The sequence below is a fragment of the Camelina sativa genome, chromosome 12 (assembly GCF_030686135.1).
Source record: "Camelina sativa cultivar CO46 ecotype springtype chromosome 12, ASM3068613v1".
Lineage (NCBI taxonomy): Eukaryota > Viridiplantae > Streptophyta > Magnoliopsida > Brassicales > Brassicaceae > Camelina > Camelina sativa.
The window spans coordinates 38,975,730-38,993,568 of record NC_141891.1 but is presented as its reverse complement, the minus strand read 5'-3'; the positions used below and the strand labels follow the sequence as shown (position 1 = coordinate 38,993,568).

At 36.3% G+C, this 17,839-nt stretch overlaps 2 protein-coding genes and 1 long non-coding RNA gene across 3 annotated transcripts; 2 read left to right on the top strand and 1 right to left on the bottom strand.

Moving 5' to 3' along the window:
- Positions 1-1,114: 1,114 nt before the first annotated feature.
- On the top strand, positions 1,115-1,976 carry LOC104732781 (cyclin-dependent protein kinase inhibitor SMR6). The gene has a single exon (XM_010452361.2). It carries the CDS (start codon positions 1,405-1,407, stop codon positions 1,747-1,749), a length of 345 nt encoding a protein of 114 aa, XP_010450663.1. The 5' UTR covers positions 1,115-1,404; the 3' UTR covers positions 1,750-1,976.
- A 2,876-nt stretch (positions 1,977-4,852) lies between these two features.
- Positions 4,853-5,948, top strand: LOC104732779 (uncharacterized). Its single transcript, XR_758974.3, has 3 exons — positions 4,853-4,989; positions 5,324-5,406; positions 5,503-5,948. It is a non-coding gene; the product is annotated as an uncharacterized LOC104732779 (long non-coding RNA).
- Positions 5,949-14,089: 8,141 nt separating this feature from the next.
- LOC104732778 (uncharacterized) lies at positions 14,090-15,929 on the bottom strand. Its single transcript, XM_010452360.3, has one exon. It carries the CDS (start codon positions 15,732-15,734, stop codon positions 14,259-14,261), a length of 1,476 nt encoding a protein of 491 aa, XP_010450662.2. The 5' UTR covers positions 15,735-15,929; the 3' UTR covers positions 14,090-14,258.
- Positions 15,930-17,839: the final 1,910 nt, after the last annotated feature.

Here is a 17,839-nt window from a genome sequence, read left to right as displayed (position 1 = left end):
TTCAGAACTCGAACATTTCAAAAAAATAGTTGTATATACATGGTAAAACAGGCAGATAAAAAATCAATTTAGAGCCTCCCCGATAAAGGGAGAGTCTTAGGGTTAGGAGAGTAATGCACAGAGATGGAGATGGTAGGATTACTTTGTGGCTCAGGGACATAGAGAATTGAAGCTAATGTGGTATGAGTAGCTGGAGGGTGGTGTGAGGGGGTTTGCTTGGGAGAGACTGGCAAGGGTTGATGCAATGCAGATAGCACCTCAAACGGGTTGTTGGTACTGATGCTGGTGATAGATGGGACGGACATAGGGGGAAGAGAGCAGTCGAGGAGGCTTCTTTCTATGCAATAACCCTATTTAGAAACAATATTTTCCCTCTCATTCTTTATTGATTTGGTGAAAGTTTCAAAAAAAAAACCTATAAATTAAAAAAAAAAAGGTTGTAAGAGTTTCTTTCTCTTGGAAAATATAATTAGGAAGAAAAACAAAAATAAATTGATGGTGTCAATCATTCTTTAACAAGATGATGCCTCGTGCATAGGAAGATTAGGAACTATCGCCGTCACGGCTAACCGCGTTACTCAGCCGTTGATGGCACTAATTATTGGCCGGGTCATCAACACTTTTGACGCCACCCACCCGATCATATGATCGAAAAAGAGTGTATAGTACAAGAACCATAGGCTGTGACTTAAACTGATCATCGCACCACCCATCCCGATCATATGGATTTTAAAATTGTGAAACTGGTTAGCCACGAAGGCAAATAAGAAAACCTATGAATTATGATTAAACCAAATCGATTTTCATCTGAACCGAAATTCAACCGACTTTATCCTAAACCGAGGTAAAACAATTTTTTAAAAAATAAACCGGTTAGAACCAAAGAGGGTATAAATAAACCGATTGTTCTCCTCTTCTTCGGTTTATAAAATCTCGCGGGAAGAATACATCAAAAGGCGGGAAAAAGAGCCGTTGTGAAACTCTCAAACTATCGCGCCAAAAAAAAAAGACGGTGGTTGAGAGACACTGCCCGTAAATTTCTCTCGGGCAACTAAATTTAATTCCTTTTAAATTTCCAAATTCACCCCTTCCTTTCTTCATCTCCTTTATTTTTTCTTTCTCCTGAGAGTCGGCATACACAGAATACTCTGTTTTGACTATTTAATCCTTTCTTTCTCACATTTTTATTCCCATTTTTTTCTCCTTCCTCTCCAAAAAAAAAAACCAAATCTGTCTCCCTTTCACACACCCAAAAATAAAAAAAATTGACCAACGACCACTAGTTTAATCTTTTTCCCACTTTCATTTTATTCTCTATAACCACAAGTCTCTGTTTTTGTCTCTCTGCCTTCTTCTTTTTTTTTTGGGTTTTACTCTGTTTTTGGAGTTAAGTTGAAGAGAAAGATGGGGTTTTCGAAGAAGTCTCAATTCGACGGAGGTTTAGAATCCGACGGGAAGAAATGGGTTATCGCCGGAATTTCGATTCGGGCGACGTTGAAACCGGTGAAGACGAAACAACTCAGAGCGCCGCCGGAGATTAAAGCCGAAGTTGAAGAAGATTGCTACAAGGAAAAAGATGAAGAATGTTCGACGACACCGACGGCTAAAGAAGCGAAGATACCGGAGATACTTAAATGTCCACCGGCGCCGAGGAAACGTCGGCCGGTGTCAAAATGTCGGAGTAACGCAGTTAGAGAGTTCTTTACGCCTCCTTCTGATTTAGAGGCTGTGTTCATACGCCGACGTTAGTGAACCGTTTTTAAAAATATAGTTTCTCTAATCATATATATTATAGTTTATTAATTAAGACTTAAGAGTTAGATTTTTGTAATATTTAGTGTTTGGATTTCAAATATCAGTTTGTTCCCCCTTTGTAATCTTAGCTTTTAAGTTTTTATTTTTTTCCTTGTTATAAAAGAAAGTTTGTTGTACAAAGATTGTGAAACTAATGATGATTATGCGTATCTTTTAAATTAGCCTTATTCCATTATGTGTTCATCACATTTTGTTTTCTTAATATTTAGGTTAACACTAATGTGAATGTAGAATATTTACAGTCTCTAAAGTCTAAACCTTAAGATTCAGCCGACGGAGACTAGTGAGGAAGTGACGTGAGCAAATCTTACCAATTTAGCTCATCCACCAAAATATAATAATATTGTACAAGTAATTTATGAGAAGTCCACACGTCAAGCCTTTGACTCTACTCTACGGATATATTACTCGTTTGTAGATATATTTATGTTGTTTCCACACGTAATAATGTTTTATATCGTAGTAAACTATTTCTTACATAACATAGGTTGAAGTTTCGGTTCTGATTTTATATTATTTTGAGGTTTATACAATGTATTAAGTTACTTTATTCAGTATTCTCTAAATGTGGGGCAATATAGTTTTCATTAACAAATAATATGGTGGGATCTAGTATCATATATCTTTAATTTCAAATGAAAAGAGATAAATCATACAATTTTTTTAAAAAAGAAGATATGAATCATTTTATAATGCACACATGTAATCTTTTTTTCTATGATTTAAAAGGATTCTAAAGAATTTCAATGCAGATGACTCTTTTAAGGAGGCCTCTATATGATTCTTCTTTTTTCAGGTTAAAGAGCTTTTTGCGTGAACAATTGCACACTCACTAGTCTCTTTTATTTCATTGACCGCTACTTTGTATTGTAATAAATCAATTTTATAAACGCCAAGAAAAAAAAACATTATGATTAGTAAACTACTCATGCTACGCACCAGTAGTAGTTGTTGTAATATACTCAACTAGATTCAGACCCGTACATACGTGCGGGGTTGATTTTAAAAACTAAATTTACTAACATATTTATAATTTATTACGTACATGCGGATTATGTTTGTAAACATATTTTTAATAAATGTTATTAACATTTATAATCCAAACTTTTTTGCATGTAAATCAGTAGTAGTTGTTGTAATATACTCAATACCCTATTGCATATTAAATACATGTGTTGCATGTAAATCACTAATTCTCACTTTATCTCGCTTTGTGTTCTTGTGGATTTGAGTCATGAAAAAGGACAAAATAGTGTTCAGAGAATAGCGGTGCGATGTGAGAATCCAATGTGGGACTTAAGGCCTTGTTTGGTTCCTTTAAGAGACAACGACCAAACTCGTGTTTTTCTTTTCTTTTCATTTTTTTTTGAAATGCCAAATTATAAGAAGAAATATTTGAATAGAAGGAGAGTATGACGATGGATTTGACGAGTTTGGATCATTCTTGTGAACGAGTTTATTTCACCGTCATGACTTCAAGAAAATTTATAACGTCAGCCAAAGGTGTTACCAATTCAAAAATAGAATCCCAAGTTTGCGGATTAGGTTTCACAAGTGACAAGTCTGTAAATTTGTTCTTTCTCGTATTATGTAGCAATTGCAAAACAATAGCTTTCAGTGTCACACACAACCTATGACATCCGAATCTTTCCATTTCGGGAAACTTTAAAAATTAAATTCTAAGCATCTATCCAAACTGTGTAGTTTTCACTTTAAAAGCAGGTTTTATTGTTTATACTGATGTTTTTAGTTTTGGGAAAAAAAATTATATCAAAACTAGAACTTGTTTTTACTTCTTTTTGATATAATTCTGAGTGGTTGTACCTTATGGAAGAAAAATAAAGAGGGGAAAAAAAATATAATTTTTACTTGAAATCAATCAAACAAGTAATATATTAGTATTTTAGAATATATTTTTAAATACTATATTATTTAATTTTCAGAACAGTGTTATGTTATAAAAAAAAAAAAAAAAAAGTATCCACACCCTTCCATTTTAAAGAAGTCAGACCACACTTTTATCTTGAACAGACAAAGAAAAAATATCTTACATTTGTCAGTATACTGTCACTAATATATTTGATAAAGCTTAAAGGTTTGAAGCAGCATTTTTTTGTTACTTAATTTATCTTGTAACCCTCACTTCTATGTTATAGTTATGAAGCTGACAATTTTTTTTTTTTTTGCTATATTATTGTAAATTACCGTACAAATATAGTAGCATTTGTGTTTGCTTTTAGACGCAAAGGCCTCTTTTGATACTATATATCTATACAGTGAATCTTACTATCTTAGCATGAGCTAAGTAAGAAAGATAGGGGTTGAATCTGATATCTCATGTTCAATTTACACCATTCTGAGTAGTCAGAGACGGTCCAACGATTTTGAATATCGTATAAAAATGTGAAGTCCGAAATATGATAACTTTTTTTATAACAGTTTTGGACTAGGCATGGTCGCGATTTAGAATATCGTATGTTTTGAGGCTTTAGAATTGTTATTTAATTATTATATAATATATGTATATATATTGATAACGTGATCACAATTACACATGCATAATTCAGTTCTAAAAGGTAAATTTCTTTGATTCTTTCTTTCCTTTTTTCTTTTGGGTTTACACGTTTGTTTCTTCTCAATACATTGTTTTAAGCAATATATACTCTTCATGATTCTCATGCCGTGTTTTAGATACTTTCGTATTGTCTATTGTGTGAACATGATCATATGATGTGCTTACATATTAATTAATTGACAAATTTCTATATATTTTTTGGTTTTATCATTCTTTTGTACTGTCGAAATTTTGGTTCTCTTTTGTTTGGACAGAGACATGCATATGTGGTTTGCTCTCTGTCTATATTATATACGATAGTAGCTCTCCTCTACAATACATGTGCTTATTATGTAGGGGACCAATAATAATCTATAAAATTTTGGTGATCAAACAAATAAGAAAAAGTTTATATATTACATATATTATTTATTTGTTGCAAATTGCAATATTCATCTTTATTCTGTGTGTGTAAACAAATGGTATACATCTGAAAAAGTGTAAAAAAAAAAAAAAAAAAAAATCAGAGACACCAGTTTAGTACATTCAAAAGAAAAATGATCGCAACAATTTGTTGGAGAAGAAATACCCAAATCCGAACAAGAACCAAACTAAAATCGGTATATTACCCAAACTTTTGAGCTTTCTCCTCCTTTAATCGATTTTTCACCAAACCTAAACACTAAAATTCCTAAATCAAAACCAGAGTTGTGTCCTTCTAGTCCCATGTTTATTGTTTTTAGATGGATTCATCACTATCTCCAATTCAAGATTAGCCTAATTAAAGTTAGGTTAAATTGGGTGGGATCCAAAATTTAGTTGGTTCAGTGGACCGATCCGGTTAAAGATTGGTTGGATCGGTACATTGAGAGCAATCTTTGCATTCATAACATGTCTCAATCTCAATTTATACTGAGATCAAAAAGATTAATAAAACTTTATTTTTGTTTCCAGACTTTTTGAATTGTTGCAGCATCCAATTCAAGAATGAGTACTACTGCGTCCGCTTTTGCTTCGAACGAGGATCCTGGTTCAAGGTTTTTATGCTCACTGTAGCTTGTTTTTGTTTATTTTTTTCTTCTTCTTTTCTTTCTTGTAATCTGATCATTATTAAAAAATGTGGGTTTTCTCAGTTTTGAAAGGGGGGGAAAGGAAGATTCGTGTAGCAGTCTAGCAGATAAGCGAGTCAATAAGCTTGCTTTGTGATCCCATGTGGCTTCTTCTTTATCTTCAAAGAGCTTCAGAGAAGGATATTCGGATTGGTCTTCTTGGTGCTAGTGGCTACACTGGCGCTGAGGTTTGTGCAATGTTTGTTTTGGTGATCTCTTTTAGTTTTGAAATGAATCAGAGCTTAAGTGGTGTGTATCTTGTTTGTTGCAAAGTATGTGGCTTTTTTTGGGGTATTGTCCTCCTTATTTAGCTAAAGCAATAAAAACATATGCTTAGTTTAGTATAGCCTAGTAGTCATTTGGATTTTTTAAGGTTCTTTAAAATTTCAGGGGAAGGAATGTATCTAAGCGTTGTTTCAAATGCATAAGGTAGTAAGTTTTCATTTGAACAATGATTTTATTGAATGGCAGATCGTCAGTCTTCTTGCAAATCATCAGCATTTCCAAATTAAATTACTCACTCTGATGACTGCTGATAGAAAAGCTGGCCAGTCAATGGAAAGCGTTTTCCCACACCTGAGAACTCAAGTATAAGTGATATATATTGATATTCCAAGTGATGAATCTGTTCAATGTTACTTTGTGATGGTGTATAGTGATTGATGATGTTAGTGGAGCAGGTTTGAGCTTACTCCGTGATCATTATTCATGAACAATGATGCAGGGAGAATGTTTCTAGTTTCTTGACATGATATGAAAATAATCATCAGACGTCGTGCTAAGGAGGGGAATCTTTACTCTGAGATAGCTCAAGGCATTTCTTCTTATGGTGTCACACCACATCGCCATGGTATGTCACAATTTGGTCATTACAATGAGTAAAAAATTTGGTTCTATTGTCATATAAATGTCTATCCTGATCGAATCCCCGGAAGAGCTATCATAATCTCAGTGGTAAATATAACCATTCCATATTCTGTTATAAACTCATCTTTAACTTATCCACAAAGCCAAATTCGTATATTAAAAAGCTCTTTGTGGTGGTGTGTTGCAGATTGATAATCTGGTGAAAGGAGCTTCGGGACAAGCGTTGCAGAGTCTTAACATAATGTTGGGATATCCCGAAACAACGAGACTCAGACACCAGCCACTTTTCCCTTAAGATGTAACGAATTTAAGTTTTCGTAGCAGTCCGAGGAAAATTGTTACAGATCTGATCGTTCGAGGTACCCTTGTAAGTTGTAACGGGTACGGGTGACCAAATTAGGAAGGGGTACATGTCTCAGTGCCAAACTAAACCGAGTATTTTGGTTACTAGAGTTCAGGGTTTGAGAAAATCAAATGACCATTTCGCCCATTCTCCTTCACTTTTAACGCGGTTTTGACTTCTTCTGCCCGTCTTGCCCGGTTAATTGTGGCGGGAAAATTGAGAGAGGGAAAAAAAGATTGATTAGAGAAGAAAAGTGAAAAAAATGAGAAGTTGGCGGGAAAGAGTCATCAGTCCGGAGAAAGCGGGGTTTTGTAGTGGCGGCTGTGTTTGTGAGTTGTGGGAGTTTGGTCTTTCCACGTTGTCGTCAACAACACGTGTGTGTCTGTCTGTCTGCATTGACTCACTCCCAAGATAAATTGACACCTCATCCATCAGATGGGTTAGTTCACTTCATTCCATGAAATTTTTTGATAAAATCAATGGTATACAAAAACTTTACACACTTAAATTTTGTTCTTTAAAGCAGGAGTATATGATTTACTCTTTTGTCAACTAAACTATACAATAGGAAGAAGACTAACTTTCTATCGACTCTTATAGTGATGTATCCATCGTGAGAAAAGACTCACTTTCTATAGACTCTAATTGGTTTAGATTTTTACCCTTGTTAGTAAAGAAAGAGTTTCATCCACAATGCCCTTGGCCTTGGCATACTCCAAGAGGATGAAGGCTCATCATGTAGACCATTTGTTGTTGCTACCATGCCTTGCTTCTGCTGCTCTTGTATCGTCCAAATGAATCGCCTATCACTTGTTTCTTCTATTCAGGGATTCAAGTTCTATGTAGTCTTTATTGACAATTTTTCAAGATATTGCTGGTTCTACCCTCTTAAGAGAAAGTCAGACTTTTGTTCTATATTCATTCAGTATCAGCTCTTTGTTGAGAATCTTCTACAAAACAAAATTGGGATTTTTCAGTCTGATGGTGGGGGTGAATTCACAAGTAAAAGATTCTTAACTCATTTACAAGAGTCTGACATTCAACATTACATTTCCTGTCCACACACGCCTCAACAAAATGGGTTGGCTGAGAGAAAACATCGACAACTTACAGAAATGGGTCTCACTCTCATGTTCCAGAGCAAGACACCTCAAAGTTATTGGGTAGAAGCGTTTTTCACTGCAAACTTCCTCTGCAACCTCTTACCAACGACTTCTCTTGCTAATCATCACAGTCCTTTTGAGGTCTTACACGGCAAAGCTCCAGAATATTCAGCCTTACGCACCTTTGGATGTGCCTGCTACCCAACTCTTCGACCATATGCTCAAAATAAGTTTGATCCAAGGTCTCTCAAGTGTATTTTCCTTGGTTATACAGAAAAAAGGCTATCGCTGTTATCACCCTCCAAGTGGTCGTGTATACTTGAGTCGGCATGTTCTCTTTGATGAAAAATCATTCCCATTTGCAGACACTTATACCTCTCTGCAACACTTTGTGCCTACACCACTGTACACAACATGGCTTAAAAGCTCCTCCAGTGAACTCACTTCTTCTGTGGTTTCTGATCAACTCTCTCCGAGTGAAATCTTAATGCCTGTCAAGTCTGCGACTTCACACTCAACTCAAGACTCTGCAACTTTGATCGAAGCTGAAGACTCTGCTACTCCTATCGAAACTGAAGACTCTGCAACTCCGATCGAAGCTGACGATACTGTTGACACTATACCTCCTGCGACGTCGGTTGTTCATGTTGATTCTCCTCATTCTAACAACGGTTCACCTCATAGCTCAGCTGAAAGTGATGAAGAATGTACTGAGTGTACGGCAAGCTTAGATCTTGTTCCTATAGGCAACAACGTTCTTTCATCACCACTTCAGCTCACTACATATGGTGCTACCGTTCCACTTGAAACATCAACAGTCGAGCTTCAACTTGCTTCCACACATCCTATGATCACACGACTCAAATCAGGCATTAGCAAGCCAAATCAAAGATATGCTCTTCTCTCTCACAAAGTATCTTATCCCATGCCTAAAACGGTTACTGAGGCTCTCAAGGATGAACATTGGACAGCTGCTATGGGAGAAGAAATGGGAAATTGTAAAGCAACAAAAACTTTTTCTCTTGTCCCTCCTCCATCTGATGTGAATGTCCTTGGCTAAAAATGGGTTTTTTGAGTCAAACTCCACGATGATGGTTCCTTAGACAAATACAAAGCCAGACTCGTGGCTCAAGGCTACAACCAAGAAGAAGGCATTGATTATCTTGAAACGTATAGTCCGGTTGTGCGCACTCCTACAGTTCAAGCTGTTCTCCTCATTGCTACTCTTCCTAATTGGGAACTTAAGCAAATGAATGTCTGCAATGCTTTTCTTCATGGAGATCTTACAGAAACTGTTTACATGAAACAACCTGCAGGCTTTGTGGATGAAGAACATCCTGATTATGTCTGGTTACTGCACAAATCACTCTATGGCCTTAAGCAAGCTCCAAGGGCCTGGTTTGATAAGTTCAGCAATTTTTTGCTTGAATTGGCTTCTTTTGCAGTATTCCTGATCCTTCTCTTTTTATTTGTGCTAAAAACGGTGATGTTATCTTCCTGTTGCTTTATGTTGATGACATGGTGATTACAGGAAACTCCTTCAATCTTCTCAATAGCCTACTTGACAAGCTAAATAAACGTTTTCGAATGAAGGATTTGGGTCAACTGCATTATTTTTTGGGGATTCAGGCTCAATTTCACTCAGGTGGCTTGTTTCTTTCTCAACAAAAGTACGCTGAAGACCTTCTTATTGCTGCAGCTATGTCAAATTGCTCTGCAGTTGCTCCACCGTTACCACAACAACTAAAGAAAACTCCAAATCAAGATTGCCTTTTTGAGAATCCTAAGTACTTTCGCAGTCTTGATGGAAAACTACAATATCTGACTCTTACAAGGCCAGATATTCAATTCTCTGTCAACTATGTGTGCCACAAGATGCATGCTCCCACTATCTCTGATTTTCAACATCTCAAACGCATCCTTCGCTACGTCAAAGGAACTACTACAATGGGACTCTCTTTCAGCAACACCACAAACTGCAAGCTGCGTGTGTTTAGTGATAGCGATTACAGTGGCTGTAACAATACAAGTCGTTCTACCGGCGGTTTCTGCACGCTCCTTGGTGATAACATCATCTCTTGGTCCTCTCGTAAACAACCTACAGTCTCAAAAAGCTCTACAGAGGCAGAGTACCGAGCCATGTCCGAAGCTACCTCTGAGATCACTTGGCTTGTGAATCTCCTTCGCAGTCTTGGTATTCCTCAGTTTGACACACCAGAGTTGTTTTGTGACAATCTCTCTACCGTGTACCTCACTGCTAATCCAAGTTTTCATGCTCGTACTAAACATTTTGCTAACCACTATCACTATGTTCGTGAACAAGTGGCTTTTGGCAATCTCATCGTCAATCACATCTCCGCAGACTATCAGATTGCAGATGTCTTCACCAAGTCGCTTCCGCAAGGTCCTTTTGAAGCTCTGTGTTCCAAACTTGGCATCGTTGTTCCACCTACTCCAATTTTGCGGGGGAGTATGAAGACTAAACCTCAAAACAGCAACGTTCTTGCAACAGGCTTAGGCTTCCAAGCAATTAAGCCCAGAACAAGCTCAAGCCCATCAGCTTCTGTACCCAACTCACACTAACGTAAACCTGCAATACAAGACAAAGACAGAACAGAACAAGTCAGAGGTTTGGTAAATGTTGCAGAAGACAAAAACAGAGGAAACAGAGAATCAACAGAAGCTGCAGAGGGTCCGACAGTGACATTACAAAATAGGTTTGAGCTTCTAGGATCATGTGGGATTGAAGACAACTAACACCAGCTGGACAAGTGTAGAAGGATCTAGACTTTAGGGTTTTAACATTGTACCCCTATATAAACACTATGTCTTTGTAAGAGAAACTCAAGGTTGAAGAAATAAGAAAACAAAGTTATTTCTATTTTTCTCTCTTCTACAGTTACAACTTTGTTCCTCTGAAAAAAATTCAGATAACATATCAAATCAAAGGGTCGAGATAGGGTTTGTTCATAGCAAATGAAAATTTCAAAATATTTTGGAGACAGAGTAAAAAGATTTTTGAATATAAGGTTGAATCACAATGTTTTCAGTTATGAAATTAAACACTCATCAAATACAGATGACTAACCACAAAGCAATGTGAAAAGAATACCTGAGGAGAGGAGACTAAGCGTGCACGGGATCCCAATCCAAGCTGTCCTTGTCCTTCATAACCCTAACCACACATCTGTCCAATATCTGGACTTTGAGAAAAAGATTAGGATGCATCAAGTGTTTATTATACAGCACACCAGAAGCTCTGATACCGTCACTGATATTTTCATAATCATCTCCCATTCGTACCTCTGATACCACTCTGAAAAAAAATCGATAAGCAAGCGTTTTGTATTGAACAAAACTCTGATTTATTCATAATGTGCTTATATAAAAGCCTTACAGAAATAGACTCAAATATATAAAACTGCTGAAGAAAACATAACAACTAACAAACTCTTAGCACTAAGATTATATACTCCCACTACCATAAGACTCCTTAGACTTTAACAATTGCCACCTAAGACTCGACAAATCAAAAAAGTTCAAAGAAATTAACAAGTAAGCCACCAAATCTTTTGGTAAAATGGTATTCCCTCTGTTTCATATTAAGGCCATGAATGGACACTGCTTTTAAATTCAGTTTTTGGATTTAGTTTTTAGTTTTTAGATTTTAGATTTTAGTTTTAGATTTTGGTATTAGTTTTTTAAATGCAAAATCTCAAAAAAATGGTTTTTGGTTTTTGAGAAAAATTAACGTAAAGAATCAAAAACTAGATTTCCTAAATTATAGTACAATTGAAAATCTAGAATCGTGAATGGAAGACTATAACAAAATAGTTTCCCTAAATTTTAGGAAAACCAAAATTTTAAAATCTTGATTGGTATAAAAATGAGATTTTGAAAAACAAAAACCAAAATCTCTCTCAAAATCTACAAAACATTCAAGGCCTAAGTGTCATTTTAGAGTTTCTCACACATATTAAGAAAATCATTAAATTTTCTATTTTATCCCTTATTAATATTTTTTTTTTTTTTGAACAAACTGAAGTTTCCATTCAATCAAAGAGAAACATTACAGAGGTTGAGAAACAAATCCCCAAGGTTTAAAAGGTTACAAACAAAGGCTTTCCCCAAAGCCATAGATAAATATACATATGAAATCAAGCAAGGGTCCGAGAGAGCTGTGAAACATCCGCTGAAAAGCGAATTGTGACAGGCAAGATCACGGTTGCTAGACTGGTCATCATCGAAGATCTCGACAGATGATAAGGTGGTCACGGTCTTAAGACATAGTGACGTTGGTAGAGGAATCAGAGCCAAAGAAACTACCGAAGCAAGGAGCACTAGCAGAAGCAATGCTATGGCTGGGATTCGATGGGCTTTTGCCCGGTTGGTGGTGATGGTGCTGCGAGTGGTTTGCTGCAGGTCGTCGGATGTCAGCATTGAGGTACAGGGCAATGGACCATAGAGCAGCAGAACTTCACAATAGCACAAACAAGGGAGGTAAAGACCAAAACGAGCCTTATGGGTATGTCAAAGCGTAGCAGTACAGGTGGAATCTCTCTCATATGGCTCCTTTTGCCAAAGAGATCAAGAGATCCGCACAAAGTATGCAAGCGGTTTGGCAATGATACAAGTGAGTGAGGTTTGGTCGGATAGGTGGTTGATTGAACCAAACAGGTTCGGTTGGTGGGATGGTGTTGAGAACTGGAAACGCTAGTTAGCATAGGGATAAAGAGGTTTTGGTTTTTCCAGTTAACAGACAAATTCGACACATGAGCAAGGACCAGGTATCGACCATACACTTTGTTACTACCAAACATTCTAAGTAATTGGATTCTCAGATGCAGTCTTCGGACATCGAGTTCAACCAACAAACAAAAGAATTGTTTACTAGACAACATAGGGATATATAGAAGGAACCTAGGGTTTCGGAGGTTTGGAGAGACCAATTGGGATGATAGCAAACCAATTACAAGTCCTGAGCTCATCCGCAGAGATCTAAGAGACTTTGGGGATGGCCAGGGGAGTTGACAAGGGTCTGTCGAGCTCATCGTGTGACAGATCTTAGGGATGGGAGTCCATAAACAGAGACGGTTCGCAACACTGGAAGAATTCTCGCCGCATGACGATACAAGTATCGTTGAGGAAGAAGAGGCTTCACTGGCGAAACCCAATCCGGATCGGGGGAAAGAGAAGCACATAGACTTTGGTACAGTCGACGGTAAGGTTGGGCAAGGATATATGAGGATGGGGTTCGCCGGACTCCAGATCCTTCTGTAAGGGCACATAATCCGGCCTTCGTCTAGCACTAGGGTGGGTGTTGAGGTTTGGTTGGGGAACAAAAGTAAAAAGCAAAAGGGGAAAAAGCTTGAAAAAACGAAACTAAGAGAGCAGAGAACGAAGCAGAGCAGCGGAGAGGACGAGAGCTCCCGACGCCGGTGAACCGGAGCTCTACCGGCGTCGGAGGAAAGTGAAGGTAGCGGCGCCTCGATTATCGGGTCTGAGAGAGAATTAAGGCGAACTCCATTTTTCTTCACCTCTTATTAATATATTAATCAATTTTTTTTATTGGTGTATATATTAAATTAGTAGGGATAAAATTGGAAAATTTATCAAACATCTACATTGGATATATAAAGTGACACTTATTTTGTAACAAAATAATCAGTCTAAAATGACATTTAATATGAAACAATGGGAGTAAAAATTAACAACACTTGTTCAATATATCTTGAGAAATGGGGTCTTATCTGTCACAACATTAAATAGAAGATCTTATGCTGGGGTCTTATCTGTCACAACATTAAACCAAGTAAGCCAACATTAAATCATTTTCCTTTTTGCATATCCCATAAGAGTTTACAACTTTACAAAAGAGATAAAAAAACACAATCTATTACATCACTGTGCTTCCATTTTATTCATGTTACATAGTATCTTTTTTCCGACTTTGAATTATATAACGTTTTCTATGAGAAAAGTATATAAAATGTAGCCTGTAAAATTCAAATTCTTCATATATATTGGTTTGAACTTATCTTTCTTCATGGCCAAAATCCCAATATAATCATAGAGCCCAATTTGAGTAATTACAACTGCTTACATACATACAAAAATCAAAGAGCTTCGTTCTAAAATTTAAGAGAATCATTTGCCTTTTGTTGAATTCAAAATAAATCTTATAAGCGTTTAATTTGGACAGACCCGCACATATAATTTTAGTTAGGAACTCGATTTTGTATACAGTTTTTGTATTTTTGCATTATCAAATCGTATGCTTATAAAACGGTCTTTAAAATATTGTAAAACACAAATAAATTATTTTCCTTTTGCAATTCCATAAGAGTTTATTACAACTTTCCTTTTGCATTATTCCATAAAGACGATAACTTAAATAAATCCCCTAATCTATTAGAATGCCACATCATTGGGCCTTTCCTTTATTCAAACACAAATCCAACTGACGACTACCAAACGAGAGAAGGGAACACAACAGTTTCAATTAACTTACTCGCAGCCAAGTTGCGTGTAGCCTCTGTAATTTGGTTCTCTTCAACCACAAGCTTCTTCAACCATTGTGACGAGTTCATCACAAAAGCCTCTACATTACCAGGCTCCATCAACCGACAACCTACGATGTCTAAAGTCTTCAACTTCACACAGTGTTTGTTCAAAGCAACCAACACTGCATCTGTCAAATGCTTACAATCTCTCAGATTCAACTCAACCAAACAGTTGCAAGAAGCCAGCATCGAAACAACTTCTTTGTCCAACAACCACTCGTTCCGAGTCAGATCCAGTTTCCTCAACCTTCTCAAATGCTGTCCTAACGTCGCCAACAAACCACGCTCCCGTTCAATCGCGTTGCAGCTAAGCAATGAAAGCTCTTCAAGACTCGAACTAAAGCTTAAAGCCAACATCTTTAGACTCAAACCAGACACAAAAGTGCCGCTTGTAAGCCTAATACTAGACAGAGACTTGAAATTGGTTGCGAGAGAGACGAGATGATCATCGGTCAAATCCATCGGTAGACGCAAATCGAGTCTTTCCAAAGTATCATAACACCTAGCATTGTTCATGAAATGAACCAACCCATCTTTGCTTCCACCATCATGTATCAACAGAGACTTCAAAGACTCACAAATCTCTGTAACTTTCAGCAAGACCACATCAACCACACTCCTACACGTTATTAACTCAATCTCTTCCACATTCATCAAACACAACCCTAAAAACTCTGTTTCTCCAATGCTTCCGCAACGTTTCAGTTTCAGTTTCTTTAACTTTCTGCAACTCTTCCATAACCAGTTAACTCCATCATCATCAGATTGGATTCCGGATAAAGAAATCGATTCCAAACCCAATTCTACAACTTCCGGGTTAGTATTAGACCCGGAAGCTGAAGGATCTCTTGTGTGAACATCGATTGATAACTTCTTGAGAGATGAAAACAGAGCAATCCAGGTGAAATCTGAGTTCTGTTGTTTCCAAAGTTTGATGGATAGAGAAGTGAGAGATAAAGAAGTAGAGAGAGGAATCAAAGATGATGAAGAGATCGGACCGAACAAGAAACTGAAATCTCTGAGGTTGAAGCAGCAAGAAGATATGATTGAGATGAGCTCATCGTTGAAACTCGTGAGATACTCATCATAAGAACAAATTGGGTTAGTGATTGTGGTTTTGATGGTGACAGGGAAACAGAGAGAGAGGGAAGAGAGACAAGGATGGTTACGGAGGATAGAGGGCAAAAGGGTAATCACAGAGCCGTCTTGAGGACTGAATTGTAAAGACATGGAAGTCTTTGTTGCTCTGTAGAGACGGAGCCATCGCTTTGAGACAAGAGGAACCGATTCGAAAGAAGGTAACGATGAGAAAGAGGAAGAAGACGATGGCAGTCTTGTAAATATCTCGCCGAGTATCTCATCGAATAAAACTTCATCCATTTTTATTTTTTGGAGAAATCGGAATTGAAAGAAGAAGAAGACGATGAGACTTTTCTTGAGTTATTCTTCTTCGTGGCTTTGGTTCTTGACACTTGTGTTGTTTTTTGATTCTTGAGTCACGCAAGAGACGGCAAAAGAAAAAAGAATTTGATAAGTTGAGTTGTGTTTGTCGTATGAAAAATTCTTACATTTAATAGCATTAAATTTTTAATATATTTATAATCACATTTATATTTTAACAAAAAAAAAAGATTTATAATAACGTAAAGTCTTCAATATAGCATTTAGTTAGGTTTTTTTTTCTTTAACGTTAGCATATTTAATTATCCAATCAGAATATCAGATAAAGTAGTTTTTTTTTTGACATTGTAAAGAATCAAATATAATAATTTAGCTATATAAATAACTAAAGAAAAAGGGAATCTATGGGTCTTTATCAACTGAGAAGAACCAACTTTTCACTTAAGTCAAAAATATGTTTATTACTTTGTGAAATTAATAATTTATTTTCTTCAGTTTTACAAAATTAGGTTAGAGGTGAAATATAAGGAGTTAGGTGTTTTTTTGTTTAAGGGTTGAGTTGTCGTTAAAGATAAAATGGAAATGTCGTTAAAGAAAAGATAAAGCTACCTTTCTTACTTAAATACGAGGACAAGTGCGTGAATTGATAAGTAATTTTACGTGTGTTTGTGTGTAAGTAAACAATTTTGTTGTCAACTTCTATAAGTAACGAAAATGACTCAATACTTCTTTAATGTGTTTAATTAAAACCTCGCAAATTTTGTTTGATAAAATAAACCTCAAACAAAAACTTGGTGACATCATCAACAAATAAAATATTTAAAACGCTTTATGTCAAGTTCGTGTATGAAATATAGTAACCTATTTTTTAATTAGAAAAATGTATTACGTTTGTATTTGTTGTTTTATTATTTGCTATATCGGTCTTTCCAGAGCCGATCTGATATATTCAAGTACCTATACAAAAAAATGAATCCATTCTATTTTTTATATACAAATAAAATAAAATGCTATGTTAAAAATCATAAAAATACCAAATACATATACTGTTTGTAGAAAATACAACAAAGGTGAATTAGGTGAATGATCAAAACAAAAAAATCATAGAAGAATATAGCAATATAATTTTAAAAATTAGAAAAACAAGATGAGGATGGAATAAAATTACCAATTTAGTGTTTGTGGTAGTAGAGGGCAGTGGAGGAGGCTGTTGGTCGGAGGTGGTGGCCGGTGGTCAGAGGAGGTAGCCGATGGCCGAAAGAGGTCACCGGAGAAGGTGGTCGGAGATCGCCGGAAAAGGTGGTCGGAGGTTGCCGGAAAAGGTGGCCAGAAGTTGCCGGAAAAGGTGGTCAGAAGTCGCTGAGAAAAGATGGCCGGCGATCGCCAAGAAAGGTGGCTGGAGGTCGCCGGAGAAGGTGGCCGGAGGTTGTTGGTTGGAGGTGGTGGCCGGTGGCTGGAAGAGGTCGCTGGAGATAAGTGGCTGATGGTGGTGTTAATGGTGGATGGAGGGGTAAAAAGTGTCATTAATACAGCAAATATAACCTTCACATGGTTATAATGGTTACTCAATTAATTATAGTTTTTTGTGTGTTATTTCTGGCAATTCCCCATACAATAATACTAACTTATCTTGAATTTTTTTTAGTTGTATAATCTTTTTAGGAAACCGAAATATCACTAATAAATTTATTACCAACATACAATATAACTTTAACTTAATAAATATTTGGTTAACTTAAAGTCCACAAACATGGTAAAAAAAAGTCCAATAAAAATTACTCATAATAAAAAGTCCTTTGATATTTTTCTTTTTACATAAAAAACCAAATTTTTTAAAACTATGTCCCTTAAAATTGGATGTCCTAAGTCATTGTTTGGGTAGCTTGTGATGTGCGTCGGGACTGAGTCTTTAGGAAATCAAAGGATTTTTAGATTATGAATGATAGTCTAGAAATCATCACAAATGCTGATATCATTTTTGGGGATAAAGAACTATTTTTAACTTTAAATTAATCTATGAATAAAACCATTTTTTTAAATCCGATTTCGAAACCAATATGTTACACCATTTTTAACTTTTATGT

Coding starts and splice junctions, on each gene's coding strand:
- LOC104732778 (XM_010452360.3), bottom strand. CDS start 15,734: ATGGATGAAGTTTTATTCGATGAGATACTCGGCGAGATATTTACAAGA.
- LOC104732781 (XM_010452361.2), top strand. CDS start 1,405: ATGGGGTTTTCGAAGAAGTCTCAATTCGACGGAGGTTTAGAATCCGAC.